Source organism: Rissa tridactyla, chromosome Z (assembly GCF_028500815.1).
Source record: "Rissa tridactyla isolate bRisTri1 chromosome Z, bRisTri1.patW.cur.20221130, whole genome shotgun sequence".
Lineage (NCBI taxonomy): Eukaryota > Metazoa > Chordata > Aves > Charadriiformes > Laridae > Rissa > Rissa tridactyla.
This window is the reverse complement of record NC_071497.1, coordinates 52,018,753-52,041,087: the sequence shown is the minus strand read 5'-3', so window position 1 is coordinate 52,041,087 and position 22,335 is coordinate 52,018,753. Positions and strand designations below refer to the sequence as shown.

The window sequence follows — 22,335 nt, the reverse complement described above, 5'->3', positions numbered from 1 at the left end:
AGGTCTTGGTTTTCTGAAGGTCCAGTGAAGGTTTTAAAAATCAAAATTGTAACAAACTACTGGCATGAAGCAGAGCTTTAAAGAATCAAACTCTAGAAGAAGATGAGCTGTGTAATCAAGAAGAGGGGGTTGAGATTTCTAGCCTAGTGAAGAAACCCGTTTTGAACAAGTCAATTTTCTCATGCCTTTATATGAGGTGTGAGATGATATTTATCTGTCAAACAGATATTTTGATTTCTAGTTTCTATTTAAATTTTGCTGTGTGTACTGTCTTGAACCTATTTGAATACTTTCCATTGGATACCTGTCAGGTACATCTAGTTCTTCTTCAGTTGGTGCCTACGGTTCATACCTCTTTTACAGCAGGCTAGACACACTCTCCTGCTTGGACAGGAGCCTGTTTGGCACATTCCAGAGATCATCAGGAGTCTCTGTAGCTGAAACACTATTTTTCCTTGTGCTTCTCTTTTTATAGGCATGCTAATTCTACAAGTTAATTCTTCAGGGACTTGTGACAACTCAAGGAAATGAACCATCTGCAAATATGTCTGGATTTAAATGGAATTGCTCTTACTTCAGACAGCAGAAGAGTCATGTGTTGGTACTTCTTACAGGTGTCTGCTTGCTCCTGCCTCTCTTCCCTCATTGTCCCAGAATTTTCTTAGGACTGAATTTTCTGTAATTCTGGGAGTTTGTGTTTCTTTTCAAATGTGTCTTTTGTCATTGCAGTTAGTGTCCATCATGTTGGCTCAAGGCGATAGACTCTACTCTTAAAGAACGATACCAAGAACTGATACCTATGTACTCTGTTTGGAAGAATGTCATTTCTCCAATTTTTCATTCTTGCAGATGCCCTCACTCAAGCTGTTATTTATTCTTTCTGATTTTATTTTTCTTCTTGGGACTGATGAAATCTAACCCTTACAGGGGGCTCCATTTGAGTGGATAGGTTAACCGTTTTATAGTGTCTTGCATCTCTTGTTTCAGCTGAAGAAACGCTGAGGTGAAGCATAGTTTACTTGGGCTGGTGCTCAGGAAATAAGACTTAGAAGTCAAATGCAGAGCTTGTGAATTAGTAAGTTATGCCTAAAAACTGTACTTGCAGAGTCACTTTTTTTTTTCCTTTTTTCATTTCAGTGTTTGCTATGAGACTAGATGCTTGAACAAACCAGCCAAAGACAGAAAAGCATTTTTGCTCTTGAGGGTATGCAGTGAAATATTCTCAATGAAGTTTCTATTTCTTCATTTTATTTTTTAAAAATTACGTTTCCCACTCTAAATGTTGTGATAAGTACCTTCCTCACTGTTTCCTTTATTTTTCTCTCAGACTTAAAATAGAATTATTTTCAGGCTGACTTTTAAAATGTAATTAAAAAAGAAATGAAATCCACATCAATTATATTTATTGCTCACTGACTACTTTTACTAGGCTGGCAGTATTCTTGTGTAAAACCATCCTGTTGACAGATGTTGACCTGTTGGAGGATGCTACGGAGTCCTTCCAAACTGAAGCAGGAGGTAGTTTGCTAATTCTCCATTAAGGGCAAAGGGGAGTAGGAGCTAATGTCGGAAGGAATAATACTGTTAAGAGTCTAAATCAAGCTATTTTTGAGAATAATTTAAGCAATAGGGAAGTACAGTGGTAGTGTTTGTGCAGGATTTGTGAATTTTTGTGTTAAGTATGTTAAGTAGATAAAACGCCTGGGAAAAGGCAAAGTTTAAGACTTTTGACAGACCTTACTGTGGAGTAGACTTGGGTAAGCTCTGTGCTATTGCTGCTTTTCTCTTTAGTAGGCCTTCCATGGACATCGGTTTCAGAGGTCTTTCCTTTTGTGTGTGTGATTATACAAACAAAGTTTAAATTTATTGCCAAGAGCTTTTATTTTAATGTCTGTTAATGTTTATCTCTCTTCTTTTAAATGTTCAGAGCTGAAGATGCAGTCTCACATACTTGCTACTTTGTTTTACTTTTCCAAGACCAATAACTTTTGATTGTATTTATATAACCTTAAATGTGTTATGTTAAATGACTTTTTAATATTAATTCCTTTTTCTTCATCTCCCTGATTTAACTTGAAGCCAAGAGATATTTTGGAATGAATTTTTCTTTTAAATTCAGTTGTCAGTCAAAGTGAAAAGAATTTGATAGAAAACAATGTAGTTAAAATTGCATGTGAATTTCCATTATAGCAGATCTTTAGTTACTGCTTTTGGTAAAAGTGGTTTTCTGGATGAAATTCTGTGTCCAGGCCTTTATCTGGACATACGTATCTGGTGATTGCTTTTGTGTTTATTGTAACTTGAAAGAATTTTTTTCAGCTTGGATCACTTAAAAAAAAAGTTCAGTAAAACTATAGACTACTACTTCAACTTTTTGTAGGCAGTCCAAGTTTCCAAGTAGATTCTTAGCATAGTCATTTGCATTTTTGGGCTTTTCTAAATGTTGTAAGAGTGGATAAGAAAGATGCAACGGTTTAATTCAGAGAATCGCATTTTGCTCAAGCTACACATGCATATACAGGTGTTCTTCTGTGTAATGATGTATCGTAACTGACTAAAGTAGTCATGGTATTTGTTAAAAGAGATGATGAGTATCCTGATAATTGCTGGACAAAACCATAACAGAATAGTCAAAGGTCAAGGAACACAGCATTAAAAATTACCAGGTTAGTGCTTTAAAACATTACAGAGTTTACAGATTTTTCTTGTAGGGAAACTATGTCTAGTTCAGGGCTGCAAAGCAATCAATTCTGGGCGCCTTAATTGGAAATTAGGTGCCAAAGCCAATGTATTTTTGAGGAATTCTGGGTTTCCTCTGTGCTTCATCTGTCTCGTCACTGAAATTGTAGGTAGAGTATCGATACTACATTGTACTTGGGAACATACAGGTTGTGGTTATGTTGCCTCAGGTGACAGCCTTAGTGAAAAAGCAAATAGTAAGGGAATAGGTAGAATATTTAGTTTGGTCTTTCTGCTTTCTGACTCCAGCTGCAGTTTTCCTGATTGTAAAAAATGCAGCAGTAACATAATGCTACATCAGTTTCTTTAAGTAAATAGAAAATAATATTTTAATATTCTAGATATGTAAAAAATATTTTTATATGTATTTCTTGGTGTGAGTTCTCACAGTTCCAAAGTAGAAGTATCTCAGATACATTGGGTTGGTGTATGGAATCCTAAGATGCTGAGTGAATAGAATAGTCTTTGTGTCATGTTTACAGTCTCTCCGGACTGAAATTTTTTCAAAATGTACTTTTAGGCAGCTACAGTGAGAATAAAGAAACTGGAAGAAAACATTGAAGCAGAGAGAGCAGCACATTTGGAATCTAAATTCAATTCAGAGATCATTCAGGTAAACTTTTTGTTAAATAATTTGTAGAAGTTTACAGTAAAGCAGTTGATGATGTTTTACAGATAAAATCTGCCAAAAATGTATAAGACCACGTACTTCCTTCAGTGAAAACAATGAATAGGTTTTTTTTGCAACAAGTGTCAAAATTGTAACAGCTAATATATAAAAGGAGAGAATAGAAAAAGATCTGCTTTTCAGAGAACATTAAAGTTATTAGAATAAATAATAAAATAAAATGTCACATTTGCAAATTTGAGAATTCCCACTAGCATTTGAACAGTGGGGGGAAAGGAAGTGTTTCACAATGGTTAAACTCTATACTACTGTTTAAATATCCTGCCCTGTATGTTTTGAATGGGCACTTAGAGATTTTTTGAGATACAGTGCATACATCTAACTTCCTCAGGAGAGAGAGCTTAATGCATTCTGAAACTGCAGTCCCAAATATAGTTATTCAAAGCACATTTCATCTTCAAACAAAGTTATGATATCTGCAGTTACTAGTAAAGATTGATTATATGAAAAAATGTAGTGTATATATACTTGAATATTAAATCTTTTTATTATTAAACTGCAGCACACGAGGTTTGACCCAGTAAGGCAGTTATGGTTTATTTTAAAAAGCATGTAAGAAAAAGCTAGATGAGGATTGGTTAGTAATCATATACTTGCTAACAAGCCATTCACACTGGATTTTTGAAAAACTAAGCAAAAAAAAAAAAAGAAGAACTTTGGTATTTTTTTTCCTTATTTTATGAGTAACAGAAATAAGTATTGACAATCTTCAGTCAGTTATTCTCTTATTTGCATGATCTTCTCTATGTACAGGCACTTGGATTTTTTAAAGTGACAATTAAACTAGTAGAAAGGAAAGATTTAGTTTTCTTAATTTCCTTTCTCTACTTTTACAACATACAAAGGAACTCCTTAAAGTTAGAGACTTATCTTTTATGGGTGAGTGACTGGTAAGGTTTTCTTCCTTGTTCATATATGTGAGCAAGTTTCAAGTGTGCTTTGTGCTGAGTGGAAGTGTAACTTTTACTGTTAATCCCACACTTCATGAGTCTACTTAAAAAATAGAATTCCCCTGGAAAACTTCAGTAATAACTGAAAAAGGAAAAATCCAGACAGCACCAAAGGAGAATAAAAGGTGCTTTTGATCAGCATACCTATTTGTCTCCGTTTTGAACTGTATGCATTAATATGTTTTTATAAGTGTTTAATGCTTTCTGTGTATGTAGTTCCACTTAGCAGTAATAGAATATAGTTACCTGTAAAGCAGAACAGAACATAGAACAGTGTTAAAATCATGATAGTTTTTCCTAACTTGCTTTAATTGCTTTCTAATCACTTGGTAGTTAAGAATTCGAGACCTTGAAGGAGCTTTGCAGGTGGAAAAAGCCAGCCAAGCAGAAGCTCTTTCGGATTTAGAAATGATCAAGAAAGAGTTCAAAGAGGTAGAAAATGCATATGAGAGAGAAAAACACAGTGCCCAAGAGACCTTGGAAAAACTCAATATGTAAGTTACCTTTTAAACTCATTGTAAAATGGTAGTAGACAGCTCGCGTACCACTTAAAGTTTACATTCTTTATAGTTTTCAGTCACTAGAAGGCAATACAATCTGATGCAGTTAGACAAACCAAGCCAAGGTTAAGAACCTGATATTCCATTAATAACAGGTCCATGTCAATAATCATACATATTATGGGTAGGTAGAGAAAATAATTGATCTGTTATAGATTATTTGCCAAAGCAAAGATGTTGAAAATAATAGCTATGATAGGATCCTGTCTCCAGTAGTGTTTGGGAGGAGTGTAGGAAAATATATGTAGCAGGTTTATAACAGGTTTATATTTTCTGTATACACTTACATTATTATGAAAACATTACTTTTCACTTCAGGGAGCTAGGTGAATCTTTAAGACTTCTGTCTAGAAGGTGTGTATAATTTATAGTGGATAATCTTTGTTTTCAGCTCTTGAATAATTGTGAAAAGTTTTAACTTGGTAACGAAAAATAGGAAAAGGGGTCAAGTGTGTGAGAGCAGATGAAATTACTTGGGATTCCTTTCCTGCTCAGCACAATCTACTGTGTCTGTCAGATGGTTTTTGGAAGAATGGCTTTGTTATATTCCCCAGGCAGATATGGGTTGCACAGTACTGAGCCTTCTTCCCTGGCTGAATCAAGTGTATGTTGCAGTGACAAAATATCAGGAAGAAGAATGGTGTTGGAAGACACAGAACTGAGGAGCAGGTGAAATAAGGGATGGTAGCAGGTGAAGTTCCGTGAAAGAGGAGGTTTAAGAAGACTTAACATGGGGAGTGCACAGTGGAGGTGTGGGAAGAGCCTCAAGCTAGTAGAATGGGCTGGAAAAGGACAAAGGTGGCATTTCTTTCAGTCTAGGATTATCTGTGTCTGTACACGTAGATATTTATGTTGACTTACTCACACAAGCAATAGTGGAGAACAAAAAGAAACTGGTTTTGCTACGAGTTTGTGGGCCTGAGGGAGTCTTTTTATATGCATGGCTACAGAGATGTTTTTAGTTACATAGTTGAAACCTGTGCTGTATTAAAAACACCTTGTAGCTCATCATTAAAATAAGGCCAAAAGAAGTCTGAATGTAAGATTGTGCATTTAGGTAAACCAGAGTCAAAATTAAAGCTTTTTTCTCAAAGCAAAGGAAATAATTTTTATGTTAAAAATCTGTAAAAACATGTGAAGTACATTATGGTACTAATCTAATGGGATGCTTCAGGAATACTGCAGTCTTCACAGATAGGAAACTGAATAAGTGTATTTCAAGATTCTCTATGGTCCTAAAATAATAACAGTTAAACTGTAATCTCATCCTGCCTGGTTGTTTTTGCTTTGAGCATGAGTTCTATGGTAGCAACATACATGGCACTAAACTAATACCAAGTTCTTTGCCTTTCGTTGAACTGGAGAAGGCCTGTACCGTGGATTTCACATTTGATTTGGTTTTTGTTGTTTTGTTTTACAAAAGCTCCTTTGTGTTCAAAACAGCCTTGTTCGGAGGAATGGCTGTTGGATCAGATTAGTAGTTTTACGTAACAAGCTGCTTCTCACTGTATGAGTTTTGCTTGCATGTAACTTTGTATTCTTACAGAGAATATGGTTTGGTTTGGGTTTGTTGGCTTTTTTTCTGGTAGGTTTCCGTATTTGAGTGGTCCAGAAAATACGGGAAATTCATGTTACAGATGAAATCTTTCTCTTCTCTTTGGACATAAAAGTTTTCTTGAACTGTTGTTCTTCCAGTGCTTATTCTTGGACCATTTCTTCGGTCCTTCCAAGGTCTAATATTCCACGGTACATCTTGGTATTTGAGGTTAGAACAGCCAAATTCATCATCCTCAAGTGACACACGGGGCTTTTTTAGTTTTTTTTGGTTAATGCCTATTAAGCTGGAGTAGTTTTCGGTTTAAAAAATTTCTCCTGTCTTGGCAACATGGCTACCACAGCATGACTTTCTGTAATCATTCAGGGAGCTTAACTTTCCAAGAATCTCCAGATACCATTTAATCCTTCCTTCTGTAAGTTTTGGGAATTTTTCTCCTGTTATTTCTGTCCGGTCTCAAAAACTAGTCCTTGAATTGTACAAGCAGCTCATGTCTGTTCTCGTATCTGCATCTTGCATTCTTGGAGAAAACAAGTGCATCTGACCTGTAGCTTTTGTTTCTGAAGTTCAGGGTAGTGAGATTATTGAACCAAAGACACTGTCAAATTTAAGGGTGCAGACAGTCCATCTGGGGAGTTAATAGACTTGTAGAAATTACATCTATGACTTTTGAAAGTAGTTAACTTTTGAAATGCAGAACTGCACTGTTTTTTATCTTTATAGCTCTCTAGAAAAGGAATGTGAGTCTGAACACATGGGACATGTTCAACTTTGATGTAGTCACAAAAAAAGGGTTAAAAGTATAGCAGATTGCCTATTCTGATTTTATTATTTGATGTGAAATAATTGTGGAGTCATGAATTCTGCATAAATGAAATTTAAAAATACGATAACATATATAAGTGCTACACATGCACCAAAAATGTAAACCATACATCATACAAACATACTAGGTCCTGAAAGGAGTGTTAATGCTTTACATTGGGAGTTACACGTTGCTAAAACAATTTGATTTTCAGGATTTCTAGTATGTCTGGCATTTTAATGCTTTTATTTGTCTATCTTCAGTTCCTTTTAACTTTCATCACAACTGTTCTCTCAAGTACTTCTCTCTATTTTAGCAAATTATTGTTTTCACATCGCTGCAAGATGTTTTATCTTAGATATCCGTGCTCAGTAATAATTCTCAGTACAAGATCTTCTCATGAAGGTTCCTCATGGCCCCACAGAAAGGTCATAAAATATATGAGTTCCTCGCATTTTTTAGAACAATCTTGGTTGCTTGATTTCACGACACTAGACCCCAGTCCCCTAAAGTGTTCTGCATGTGCACTTACATTTCCTTAACAAACAGAGTTTGTCAGAGCATTTCATTCTAGTTTCTCAGATGAGCAAAACCCTTTTTTCTCAAGAAGTACTCCACTCTCTTAAGTGGAGTACTGCCTGCACATGGAATAATGCTGTCCAATTGTTACCATGTGGAGCTCCACTATCCCTTTAGGTGTTGAATGTGAGTGCTCTTTCAACAACGCTGTATTTTTTTGAAACACTTAGAAATTGCAGTTTACACTCCACTAAGTTAGTGACAGAGATGTGAGTCTTTAAGGCCTGTATCATTCTATTATTAGTATGAATACATTCTGAGAATTAAGGGATGATAATAAAGTGTAAACTAATTAGAAGCATTTTAAATGGTAGCTTAAACGTCCGTTTAGGAATTTTCCAAACCATTAGAACTTTGAGTTTTACCACGAGATCTGCTTTTTAAATTTTAAATTAGTCATTTTAGTTAAAAATTGTGAAAATCGTAAGTACTAATTTTCCAACTAAGTCTTTGAGGGGCTCTTAAAGATACTTGTCTGTATTAGATTATTCAGACCAGCATAAGGATAATGGTTACATATTGAATTACATTGAGGCATTCAATAATGTTTTGTTCCTTGTGAGAATCTTTTATCTAGATGTATGAAGCTATTTCTTTGAGAAGCAAGGTTTTTTTGTGTTTACGGTGGTTCTGGTCCACAAAAATTACCTTTTGGAAAAATGGGAACAGCTCTTAAACAAAAACCTTATCCTAAAAAAAAAAAAAGACAAGGTGTTTTTTAGGAACTACATTTCTTTGTCTGGAATTGCTGTAGGAAGTACCTGAATATTTGTATTTGTTGTGGCTAAGACTAGGAAATACAGTTCTTACAGTTATAGTACCAGTTGCATTAGAGATTTTGATATGGATGCTTACACAGAAGTAAGTATTTGTGTTACTAAAATGCAACAAGAAACTTAAACAGCCTTTCCCTTTTCCTCTAAGCTGGATAATTCTGTTCAACGCTTCTTCCCAGGAAAGCAGATTTGACTTATTTTGGTAGGTTCTTTTTAGTACAAAAAAGAATTTGTGCCTACTTAAAGCACCTGTTCTGTGTATTAAATTGGTTATCAGAATAGACTTTGTCTAATATCCAAACAGTACTTTTCGCTATTTGCAATCATCAGCTGGTTCAGGCAATTACTCCTAACAGTTTTTGCCAACTGAGCTTTTTGAAAACAAGTTATCTTCTGTGATTTCAGAGAATGCAAACCTTTCCATGAAAGTTAACACAGTTAAACAGTTAGTGGTTTTGTTAATTGAGCCTGAAGAAACAGAAACAGGCTATCCTTACAATTTTGTTAGTCCAGACACCTAAATTTCCAGACCTCAATAAAGATAGGTAGTGAAGGCCAAGCTTTATCTCAGATGGACATCAATATACTCAGTTCCCTTGAAGAAATTACATGAGGTGGGCGTGTACTGCCTTGTCTGTTTCCTGTGCCTTTTTTAGTCTTTGAAGCATACAAGTGTCAGTAACATTGGTGAATATCAGTGATAGCTTTCACGGGATCCCTTCAGAGAGAATACAAGAGCCTTTGATCTACTTACCAAGGCCGTGGTCCTTGGACTCCAGACAACGTCAGGAGTTTGGCTTTTTCTTTTAAGCCATGATTTGTCACCCTAACATGTTTTCCCTTTTTCTGGAGGAGTCTCACGAGTTTGTCTTTAAGCCTTAGTCTTTCGAAAGTCTTGGAGAATTTCATTTGATGTGCTAGAACACTTGTATGTCTTTTTAGCTGGACTTGGTGTAGGATGAATTATACCAAAGTTAGAAGCTATTCAAAGCTGTTAGAATTTATTTTCTCAGAAAAAGATGGTTATAATAACTGAAACCAAGCAATCAGGCTTTTCTGGGTTGCATAATTTATTAATTAGCTCTGAACCCAGTAGCACTATGTAAATTGGAAGCAACATGGGATTTGGGTCTCCATGTGAATTTACTTTTCTTGAGGAGTGATACATAGAATAAATTGAAACTGCTTTTGCTGCGTTTCTGAAAGCTGTGGGAGTAGAAGCTACTTTGGGGGACTGAAACAGGCAAGTTTTTTCTCTTAAGAGTAAGAAGTAACCATCTACAGCTAAAAGAAAAAAAAAGTAGTCTTTCAGCTAAAAAGATGCAGTGATCTTTAAGAAATAAGTCAAAGCCAGGAAGTGACAATATTGATTCAAAAGTTTCAAAGTTGGAATAAGGTTGAGCACTTTGCATTAATTTCAGTTCTAGTGAGACGGAAGTGATATGAGAAGAGACAAAGAAATGAAAGACACCTGTATGTTCCTACTGATAAGAGTTACATCAAAGAATAGTTTGCGTTGAAAGGAATTGCAGGAGATCTATAGTCCAACCTTCTGCACAAACCAGGATCAGCTATGAGATCTGGTTGCTCAGGGTTTCATACAGTTAGGTCTTGAAAACCTCCAACAATGAAGATGGCACAACCTCTCTAGGAACCTGTTCCACTGTTTGACTGTTGTTAATGTGGAAAAAGTTCCTCCTTGTCTGAACCTCTTTGGATTCTGTTTGTGACTGTTGTCTCTTGTCCTCTAGCCATACATTGCTGGGAAGTGACTGGCTGCATTTTCTTGATAACCTCCTTTTAGATATTGGGGGGCTGTTAAACACTCTGGAGTTACCTCTTCTCCACCTGAACATACCAAGTTCCCTCAGTTCATATATATACTTCAGCCCCTGACCATGTTGGTGATCCTCCCCTGAGCTCACTCCAGTTTTTTTCCTGTGTTACTGCAGAGGTGTATGCTGGTCATTATCCTAGATGTGTTGTAATGAGCGCCAAATTAAAAGTGATTAATCACTTCCCTTGGTCTTCTGGCTATGCTACTGCTAATGCATCCCAGGATGCTGTTAGCTGTCTCTACTTATGTGCTATGCTTCTCATTTGTGGCTAGCCTCCTGTCTATCAGGATTACCAGGTCCTTTTTGAACATAGCTGCTCCCCAGCCACTTACCAGCCATATTGCTTCGGGGGCTCTTGTTGCCTAAATTCAGATCTTTGCACGTGTCCTTGTTGAATCTCAGAAGGTTCATGCTGACCTGTTCCTCCTCCCTGTCTAGGTTCTAGGAAATGGCAGCCCTTCTGTTGAGTCTATCAATTGTGCATGTCATGCCCTACCCCCACCCAGTTCACTGTTAGCCGCAAACTTGGTCTCTTGGCCTAATCTGGGTGATGGATAAAGATGTTAAACAAATTCTAGTACAGAGTCCTACAGTATTCCATTTGTTATCAGCCACTACCACCTGAGCTTTGCATCAAATCATTTTTATCAATGTTGTAGTTCACATATCTAGACTGAAATCATAACTTGGCTGTAAAAATACTGTGTGAGACAGTGCCAAAAGCCTTGTCATGTTAAGTTATATTTAATCTACTTGCTTTCCTTCTGTCCACAGATCTGGTCATTTTATCATGGAGTATAACTGGGTTGGCCAGACTTGATTTGGTCTTGGTAAATCCTCACTGACTGTTCCCAATCACCTTTTTCTCTTTCTTAAGCCCAGAAATGTCTTCCAAGAGGACTTGCTTGATGACCTTCTGGGGACTGAAATGAGGCCAACTGATCTATAATTCCTTGGCTTATACTTTTACCCTTTTAAGAAGGGCAAGGTGTGACATTTGCCTTTTTCCATTTGCCAGGGACCACCCCAATCTCTGTGACCTTTCAAAGACGATAATGAGCAGCCTTGCTGTCACATTGGCCAGCTTTGTCAGAACCTTTGAGTGTAGGTGAGCTGGCCACTTCAGTTTCTATGGGTTGAGTTCTTACAAGTAATCCCGGACTCAGTTCTTACTGCTAGCAATTCTCCTCTTTGAGCCTTTGTTTACTGATCATAGAGTCTTGGGAGACCGTGACAGGGAAGACTGAGGCAAAAAAGCCATAGAATGTGGTGACTTTCTCTGTGTACACTGTTGATAAATTAGCTGGTCTGTGTGGAAGAAGGTCCATGTTTTCTGTCCTACCTTCATGTAGTGGTAAAATATCTTCTTGTTGTCCTTGTCATCCTTTGGAAACATCAATTCTAGATGAGCTTTTGGCTTTCCTGACACCATGCCTACATACTCAGGCAATCTTTCTAGTTTCTTCCTTGGATTCCTGTCCCTGCTTCTGTCTCCTGTTGTTTGGCTTTCCAGCTTTCTCATGAGTTACCTGTTTAGCCATGCCACGCTCTTTATTAATCTTTTCCTGAGGACCAGGAGGACTGATGCAATACAAGAACTGTTTGAAATTTTGGGAAATCTGCTAGTGGAAAAATTTGAACTCATGCCATTCAGAGTAGAATGTAGTCAGGTATGTGGAAACTTTAAGAGCAAGCTTTGTACTTGAAATCAGGGTTGATTATGCAAGATGTGACCTGGTCTTTCTGAAGAGAGCTATTGTGTTAATTAAAATATGATGAATTCTGTTTATTATATGTAATTTGGGGGCCATATCCAAATTACCAAATGAATTTATGACTGGAAGCCTAACACAGGCATTGGTAACAGAAAAGAACAGAACCACTCCTTGAAAAGTCTTTCTTAGAAGGAATATATAACTTCCTTCAGTTAAAAAAAAGAAAAAGTAACTTCAGAGAAGCTATATAATGTGCTAACATGATATGTGCCGTATCGATTATTATCTTTAAAAGTATGCAGTGTATTTGACAAAAGTGTTTTTGGTAAAAATTTTCTAATGTTGAAACTTTACAGATTAGAAAGAGAGTATTTCTCCACAAACAAGCAAATGAATGAGAAGATTGAGGAAAAGAAGAAGGTAATTAAAGACCTCTCTGAGAGACTAGGGAATAGTGAAAAAACCTACAGAGGATTACAGGAGGAACTTGCAATGGTAAGACAAAAGGCCTGTGGCAGTCATTGTTTAGCGTTTTTTAAACATACTGTGAACATAATGCACATTTGCTGTGCTGTGTCTTGGAAGAAGTCTGACATTGTGTTATTCTGATTTTATTTATGTTACTTGGCTTTGTAAAACATGAGTAAATACAGCTAATGCACTGGAGAAGCTAATTCGAAAATGTGTTTTAAGTGGTACACCATGTATTTAACTGAAGAATTATTTGCAGCAAACAATTATTTTAAAAGTAAGGCTATGAGTAAAGAGTAACTCGTGTTTGCATTCCTAGCAAAGAAGGCAATTTGTAGATATGATTATGATTCCTTGTGGAGAATGTTCTGTCTTTCTACCCAAGCTTTTTTCTTCTCCAAGCTTTGGTACCCAGCATTGTAGGCTTGTTTATTTCTATTTCACATCACATTTTGGTTTTAGTGGAAGCATTTAACTGTAAAAATTGTTGAAAATTGCTTGTTTGAAGATGACAAAGCAGAGGGAATTTTTTTTGTTGTTTTGGTGTGGATTTGGCATATTGGATGTGTTTTACGGAATTATTTTCTGAAATCTTTCTCCTTTTATATGACCAATTGGGACCTTTCCACTGTCTCTACCCACCTGAACTTTGAATAACAATTTTGCCACGCTGTTGTATAGCAGTAGGGAGAAAGCAAAGGTCTTAGGATATCTAGAAAACCTTCTCTCCTTCCATTGTGTAGCGGCATTTGTAGTATTTCTATACTTCGCCAATGTAAACTTTTTTTGATACTGGCTTGCAGACTTCTCTCCTTTCTCCCTCTTGGAGCTGTGAAGACGGAGGGTAAATGTGGTCGGTTCCCTGCTGCTGACAGGCATTGTGCTAGTCAGTGAGCACGAGTGGAGACCCGCATCAGAGGATCTTCAGACTTGTTGATGTCTTCTGTTCAGTTGATGCGGTTATTCCACGCATTGTCTTAGTGTTGTGCACTTCCCAGACAGATCGGTAACTAATAAATTGAAGAAAAATCAATTCAAAATCCCCCTCTTCCTTCTGGGAGAATCACAACTTTCTTCCATGCAAGCATTAATGCATTAACATGCATTTACTGGCTTAGTTAACTTGAAAAAGTCATTTTACCAGGCACAAAAGGAATACAAAGAGACAAAAGTAACTGTTTTCCGTAACTACAGTCAGTAACGATTGCTATTTATTAATATAAAATATAATTCCAAGCTGAAAAATTTCTACTAGGAACCTTGAGCGCGTGCTAGCTGTTGCTGTTCATTTTGTGTTCCTTAGTAAAATGTATGTTATACCTGACAAAAATTCAGGACAGCATTCTGTTCATGATCAAGATTTCTGGTAATGGCAACAGTATTAAATGGTGCACTCAAAATGAACATTACGTTACTGAACGGTGAAAAGCAGAATAGATTGTCCCAGTTGAAAGAAGTGTCTTATTCATAGACCCGGTTGTTCTAATTGTTTTAGTGGAACGATTTTGAACCACAAGACTGTCTTGAACAGGTAATAAAAACAGTCATTTTCTGAAGGAGTTGTATTAGTGGTCCCCTATGGGATTAGATTTTTATCACCTTGAATGGCTTTGTATTTTTCCTGAAGACTTTTGTTATTTGTTTGGGAAGCAGAAGTGCCTGTGTGTGGTCGTGTTTACTCAGTCTGGGCAGCTTTTTGTTATTTTTCTTCCCAAAATGAAAAAGCAAAAGACTAGCAGAAACTAAGTACAGATAACATTTAATTTCTGTTATTAGGCTTCCCTATACCCATACTAAAATTGTGTGAAAATTACAGTGTGTTCTCTTCCCCTCATTTCCCTTTCTTGCTTTCTTGATCTATTCATCACTTTCTTATATTTTACAGTATTGTTAGATATCCTGAATATGTCCTTTCTGCTCCAGTCTGATAATGTTATATTGGTTTATCACTGTATTGCTGTAATACAAGTTATGTTTTTGTTTGTAAAATATTTGGGAAATATAACCAAACCAGTGAAGGCTCTTTGTTTTTAGAGAGGCAGACTTATGCAGGGACGTAATACATTCTTCGGAAACTCTATATGAAAAAGAAGAACTTTTTTTTTTTATGGCTCAGCTGAATGTATAGTAAATAGTTATGCTGCTTTTAATTTTAAATATCAGCATGTGGCAGAAGTTTGCCATAAATTTGCATGGATGAAATGTGATAGGTTCTGTTGGTATCAAACAAAACTGCTTATGAATGTTCAGCATGAGCAGGCTCTCAAGATTTTCATTATGTTTTTCTGAGGAAATTGGTCTCAGGCTTGTCATTATTTCCAGCTAGGGTTTTTAGAAATTTTTAGCTTGAAAAATAGGCATTTGGAAGAATGGCCATTGTGATTCAGGACTTGTTTTAAATTGAAACAGCCCCAGCTGTATTCTTGCCCCATGAAAAGAGTAAGAGGTGTCTTTAATAGTTTTAAAAGTTACTCAGGATATTTACATTTCTGGCACCTAGTAGTGGGTGATCTTTAATTCTTAGTACCGGACAAGTGGGAGAATGTTGAAACTTTATTTTATAAGAAATATATATTGAAATTTGGAGAACTTGCCAGTTCACCAGAATGCATATAAGGAAATAGTAGTCATTAAAAATAGTCTATTTTAGTATAAATTCCTTTATTTTGGAAGAACTGTATATTAATTTCCTTCCCTTTGTATAGATACTATCAGGAAGAGAATAATTAGTGTATAAGTAGTGTAATAGATTACAACCAGAGCCTGTCTTTTTCTGTGTGGCATATAATCTCTCTTACAGCCGTGTATGCAGTCATGCACCGTATACATCTCAGCTGTATGTAACTGCCTTGTAGATTATCGTAAGCTGGAAGTCAGAACAGACGTGTTTGAGAACCTAGAGCCTGGACGTAGGCATTAACCATTGTTCTTTAACAGAACTGTCTTAAGGTATTGACTGAAGAGACATTAAAACACCCTAAGGATTTTGATTCTGTTCTACAAATTCTGTGGAGCAGAATCTGGTGCCCAATGGCAAAGACGTAAATCTCATCTAGATGATTTATTGTGAACAGAGATTTTTCTTTCAATTTAAAAAAACCCTGAGATACAGTCTTCATTAATTTTGAGCTAATAATTGTTAAATATTTTGTTACCTTAATTCTTGTTTTGCCTGCCTTGACTCAGGGGTAGGGTCCCAGATGCTACTTCTGTTATTGTCCTAATTTAAGAGGACCAATCAGTCTGAAGCCTATGCTTAAATGATCTACAAAGAAACCAATTTTGCAATTTATTCTGGAAGTGGAGAGGTCACTCAAGCTGTGATGTCCCAGTGTTTGAAGACAGGCATGTAAAAAATTGACAGTTCTTGAAAAGTTTTCTGACTAAAAAAGAACCAAATGCAAAAAACCAAAGAGATACTTCGTGACATTCTTTCCTACCAAAAGATTGTTGCAAATCTCTCTTTAGGGGACTAGAATAGTTCCATATGAAATTTGAGCAATTTTGATTAATTTTATTCCAGGTGAGGTTATTTCCTCAAACCACGACAGTGAGTAAAACCGAGACAGTAAATTTCTTGAGAAATTATATTTAATTTACACATGACTAGACTCTTTTTAAAACCCCCTCTATAGACTTCGGAAAATTCTAGCTGATACAAGAAAATAAAGAAATGGTATTAAGTATTCAATAGTTAGATACCTTGAGCAAAAATAAATAGTCGTCTAAAGGAGGAAGATTGTCACTGAGGGTTTTGTTTTGTTTTTTAGAGTACAATTTATGCTTGGTTACTTAAAATTTGTGCCACTATTCTGCAAATACAGAACATAACTCAAGCAACACTCATTTTTTGATTTTTTGTTAACTGTGGAGTAGTTATTTGAAGCTTATTTCTATAAATGCTTTGATTTTGTTCCCCCAAGGTCATGCCTGGTAAACATTCTGATGCTTTTGTAAAGAATTTACCCAAATGCTTTTCAAGGAGTATCTGAACATGCTGCTTTTTGGTGGCTGTATGGATAGTTCTGGCTTTGGCACTTGCTCTGCCATCATCAAATGGGATTTGTACTCAGGCGGAGTGGGTGGATTAGTCCGTGTTCAAGACAGCCGCACAGGAAAATCCTTGTAACTGTAAACAAAGTAGAGAAAATTCCTCTTGGAATAATGGCAGTTTGTTGCAGGACTGGACCCCAGTTCCTTGTATAATACTGCTGGGGTTTTAAAAAGTTAATTTTGAAAAGGCCTCAAGCTCCTGTCTACATGTTTATTTTTTAAACGTTATTGAACTTCAGACAGAGGCTCACATCAGGTCATGTGGGCTATTCTGGAAGTATGCATAGGGTTTGCATTTTTTCATTCAACAGTGTCCTTTGGAAGATGCTGAAAAATCAATGGGACGTCATTTCTGTCCTGGAACAGGTGATGGAATGATACCAAAATTGGATACTGGTGGTTAAGGAAAATATCTCTGCAACCAAGGTAGTAGGGAATTGCCCAGATAAATGCAAATACCCTAATTCTGGAAAATTAGTGTAATTCTGACAGTGTGTGGAATAATTTTTATAAGTAGTAGGTTTTCATAATAATTCTGGTTATCCTTACAGATAAGGATACGAAGCATTTGGAAAAAAGATTTTCTCCTGGTTGGAGCCTACAGTACTTGTACTGAAAAATACTTGGCTTCTATTTAATTTCTTTAAAAGTGCAATTGTGTTTAAAAATTGATGGCTAAGTAAGTATGTTGCCAAATACACTTTTCTACCAAAAATTCTTTTGTCCTCAAGGGATATTTTGTGATAATAGAGGCCTTCTTAAGGACGTGAAGTTTGACTTGGGGAAGCATTGTATATGCTACAATTCAGCATATATTCTGGGTTCAGAAAGGATGACTGTGCTCCCACATTGTTTGGTTTCTAGCCCCTATTCTGAATATTTTGTGAGGGAGAGAGTTGTGTTTGGAGGGTAGAGGAAATACTCCTAACAATTTCGTGGATTTTAAATTCTCAAGCATTTGTGCAAGCTTCATGAGAAGACTTTACCACTGATCTCAGGGACCTGGAATTCCTGAAGGCACGTTCTACCAGTAAGGACTGAGGTGAAAAAGGCATTGAGAAGGCCTTTTCTATATCCTAGTCAACAGATCCCCTGCCCCATTCAGCAGCGAGTCCACATTTTGCTTAGTCTTCCTATGGCTGATGGTGTATTTTAGGAAGCCTTTCCTGTTTCCTGTTGCATCCCTTGCCAGATTCAGCTTCAGGTGGATTTTGGCTTTCCTAAGCATATCCCTCCAGGCTTGGACAGAGTCTGTGTTTCTTCCAGTCCAGGTCACCTATGCCTGCTTCTATCTCCTTTACGCTTCCTCTTATTTGAATTTAGTCAGGAGCTCCTTGTGCATCCATACAGGCCTCTTGCTGCCTTTGATTTTCAAGGTCATTTTCAAGGATGACCTTCAAGGTCAGGAATGGTCCATCACGATGTGCAGGAGGTCAAGCAAAGTCAGTAAAAGGCTTACTTTGCAAGTGTTCTTTCATCTGTTTCTACTAATTGTGGTCTGGGAAGCAAACTCTGTTTAAGTAAATGCTTTAGCACTTTGTCACCTGATTTCCCTTTTGAAGTAATTTAAGGAATGCTCACAGCAGTACCTTTCCCGTAGTTCTACAGGAATGGCATCCCCTAACACAAACATGATGATGGAGGGAGTTGCTGAGAGGGAAGTAATCTCATCTGCTGAAATAGTTGTATCTGGCAGAAGGTATCTTTCAGCAGCTGCAATTGATTATGTTTGACTTCTACACTTGTGGACTCTTTTTTTTTTTTTCAAAGTAAAGAGTTACGTATAATTGCTATGTTTGTTCAGAAAGAAGAAAAGAAAACTAAGGGAGTTACAGCTACTGCCACAAACTGTCACATGGGTGCTTATGGAGAAGATGGAGCTACACTCTTCCTAGAACTGTGCAGCGAAAGTATGAGAGAAAACAGAAGTTTTAGAAAGGGAAATTCTAATTACCTGTAAGGGTAAAAAAACCCCACTTCATAGTGAGCATTGTGAGATATTGGAGCAGGTTGCCTGGAGGGGTTGTTGAAACTCAATCCTTGAGGATACTCAGAACTTGGCTGGACAAGGCTCTGAGCAACCTAACCTGATTTCAAGCATGGCCCTGCTTTGAGTGGGGACTGGGACCAGATGACCTCCAGAGATCCTGTCAGCTTAACTTATTCCATGATTTTATGACTCTACACATTCTTATTAGATACCTGTCAGTGAGACATAAGGAATTAGATCGATATGTGCAGACCCTTTTGGACTCTTAAGCTGTGCTTGGATTTCCAGCACTGTAGTTTACAGTATTTTTCTTAAATTTATGATAATGGGGACAGTGATGTAAAAGGGGAGTTAGAAAGGAAAGATGCTAAATACTTTGCAGCTGAAGTGTAGAGGAACTGGCTAGTCTAAGGAATTCCCTTTTGATCTTTATTGCTGTTGAAAAAGAGACTGAAACTGGCTTAGGGAGTGCAGATGCAGTTAGCAAATAAAGCACAGAAAGTGATGAAGGCTGAATAAACTGGAATATACTGACTAAATTGTAGTGAATTAACTAAACCAAATGAAAAAATCGGATGAGGAGATTGAAAAAAATTTCTCACATTTGACTTTTCCATGGGAAAAGTTTTTTCTGGGAAAATTCAATCTGACCTTGTCTGTGCTGAAATGGTTCGTGTAAAAAGAGTATTTACTTTATTGTGATGCTAATCATATTGTTACATTTCCTTATTTGTAATATGTGAGGTCCTTGAGATGATATCAGTACATGAGAGTAAATTATTTTAATGTGTTTGCATCCCATAAAATATTTTTACTGGAGCTCAGCAATTACAAGCTCTATTTATATAGATAATTTTATAGAGGAAGTATTAAAACTTAGTTATTTTTGAATATATAGAAGTGGTTTGGAAATTCTTTATGAAGTGTAGTACAAACTCTCACACAAGGAAAGGCGTGTAAATGCTACAGGGGACCTAACATTGAAATACACATATGAATAATACATTAGTTGATATACAGTACATATAATTAGAATTGAAAGAGTAAAGCAAATTTATAAAATATTTAAGCTGAATAGTGAAGAACACTGCAGAGAATTAAATGCATTTCTTGTTTTTTTAGCCTGACAGTTATATGCTACCAGTATGTAGCAATTTCCCACACTTGAGAAATTGACTGGATCCTGCACATGCAGTGAAGCATAACTAAAGCAATAGTTTATAGAGATGATAGAAAACAGTAGTATTTTTCTCAATATAAAAGGGTAACCTTCCATCACCAAGTAGGAATGTAAATTACTCAAATAGGTGTTAGAATTTAGAGTAAAAATAAATGGATTAATTAAAAGAGACATCTTTGAGCATGACCTTTGTCATAAGAAAATCGTGAAGTTATTTAAATCTAGTATCCTCTGGGGGAAGGGCTGTTGGGCGCGGTTGATTTTGATTTTTTGTGTTTTCAAAGCTGCTGAGATGTATTACTTTTTGTCAGACAGCTGCTAAAATTGTACATTTCTTTGAGAAGTCAGTACTACATATGTCCAGGGGACCTTGGTCTTGTCTGGAACTATGTTTTTAAAAATTGCAAGTTTTAATATCACATATAAATTGAAGGAATGATTTGGTAGAGTCTATTGTAGTGATTAAAAAATCTGCTGTAATTCGTTTTTGCTTTCAGAATAAAGCTACTGTTTTGATTTGAACAATAGGCTGTACTTAATGAACAGCTTTCTTTAAGAAAATTCAGTGATAGGAGCTGAAGGACTCTGCTGCTCTATATTCCATGCTTAAGGAGGAGTTTTTGATATTGAAGAAATCACTATCGAGCATGGAAGGTACTAACAATTAAAAGAGGCAGGTTTGCAATGAGAATAGGTGTGGGATTTGACTGAGTGCCAAATCATGAATTTCTAGCCTGTCTGCCAGTAGTTTGGTGTCTTTCTGGATGCCCTTGTAGGGTGTAACAATAGATTTCATTGCCTGCATAGATGGGCAGCAGTTAATTAATGTTCATTAAGGTATTTTTAAAGCAGAAGAAGATCAAGACTAGGTTTTAGTACAACCATTTTTTCTTTTGGCTACCTGAAGCCTTTAGTTCTTTCTTAAGTGTGTTTCAGGGTTCTGTGTTACTTATTTGTGGTGTTATGTTAGGTCTCTTGGCTCAAGGAAAGAAGTAATAAGAAATATAGCAGGAATTTAAATTTAAGGGGGAACAAAAATACCATTGTGATCTGTATTTCTTCTGTTTACTATTTTAATGGGTTTCTTTTTTTCCCCTCTTGTCTTGTCTGTATCTCCTGTCAAATAAAGGCCAAGAAACACCAGGTCTTTCTAACAGAGACGTATGAAAACAACATGAGAGAGCTGGAGTTACTCTTGGACAGCTTTGCTATGTCAGGCCAGCGGACAGCAGGTTAGTTGAAGGTATAAAATGACAGATGCATCTGTCAATGTTCCAAAGTCACTACATTGTGGGAATTCTGCAGATGCCTCTTGCATTCCCTCTTCTCAACATGCTTTGATTTGATGACATGTTAAGAGCAGTTCTCACAGCAGTCAAATGGCCTTGCTAGCTGAGAAAGGGTGACGGAATGTGGACCTGCTGTTGTCAGCCCAGAGCTTGATTTACAAATGCTGGGGTGTATATGATCGGTCAGAAAAGGGCTCACTTGCTGTGCTCTAAATCCAACTGAGAAAAAAGTCCTTACAGTATACCTGCAAAGGGAACAGATGTTTTGCCTGAACTGAGCCAAATTCTGAGGCAACCTTCAGCAACTTAAAGGTCATATATTCCAAAAGGTTGTGTAGGACACATGATATAACACAATACTTTTTACTGTTGATTGTGGACTAGTACTATATTGCATTCATTTGATCTAATACAGAACATACTTCTCTGCTTTCATTAAAATTAATTGTAAGTCAGTGGTTTTCACTCTGCTGCCTGGCTTTATATGTAATTATTGTATCTAACTCAACGTAAGTACTGGCTGCTTAAACGTTTGAAATAGTGGCTAACATAAAGAAGGTAAACTTTAACATCAAAGCTAGTAATTTTTTTTGAAGGTGAAAATAGTATGCTTTTTTAAGTCTTCATTTAAAACTACCTATAAAAGTTTTCTCTATGGGGTTCTTGTTAGCAAATCACATACTAGACACAAAATGCTTCCAACTTACAGTGCAAGTAAACTGTAAAAAAAAGAGGCAAAATGTTGTTTAAAGAGCAAATGGGTTTATTTTATGTAAATTGTGATATGTTTCTGCATTTTTTAGCAACAGTAGACATAAATGGGTCATATAACATCTTTAAATGAAGATGCATTTTTTTTGTGTCTGCACAAAAATATTTTTTAGGGGCCTGGTGCTCTTAAAATTGAATAAAGGAACTTATTGAGATTTCTGTTGTCCTTAAAAGACTAGCCTTTAATCTGTGATGCATTGATTTCCTCACATGGGCTATATGATATTTTATTTGGGAACTGGTATCAGTTTTATTCTGTAATTATAAATGTAATTCCTTTGGGTAATACCTGTAGGTTTACTGTAGATAAGTCAGACTGAAAAGCTCTTCAAAATGGTATGTTTTCCTCAATCTTGCAAAGTTCCGCATGCCCGGA

General features: G+C 36.4%; 1 protein-coding gene across 7 annotated transcripts in view; it reads left to right on the top strand.

Annotated features, from left to right (window-relative positions):
• CCDC171 (coiled-coil domain containing 171) overlaps positions 1 to 22,335 on the top strand; it is a 154,570-nt gene that overhangs the window by 25,014 nt on the left and 107,221 nt on the right. For all 7 annotated transcript variants that reach the window (XR_008463778.1, XM_054185374.1, XM_054185375.1 and 4 more), the window contains 4 exons: positions 3,260 to 3,352; positions 4,711 to 4,871; positions 12,562 to 12,700; positions 21,029 to 21,131. Coding sequence is in view for 6 of the 7 variants with exons in the window: in XM_054185374.1 (XP_054041349.1) it covers positions 3,260 to 3,352; positions 4,711 to 4,871; positions 12,562 to 12,700; positions 21,029 to 21,131 (496 nt within the window). In the remaining variant the exon portion in view is untranslated. The remainder of the gene's footprint in view (positions 1 to 3,259; positions 3,353 to 4,710; positions 4,872 to 12,561; positions 12,701 to 21,028; positions 21,132 to 22,335) is intronic.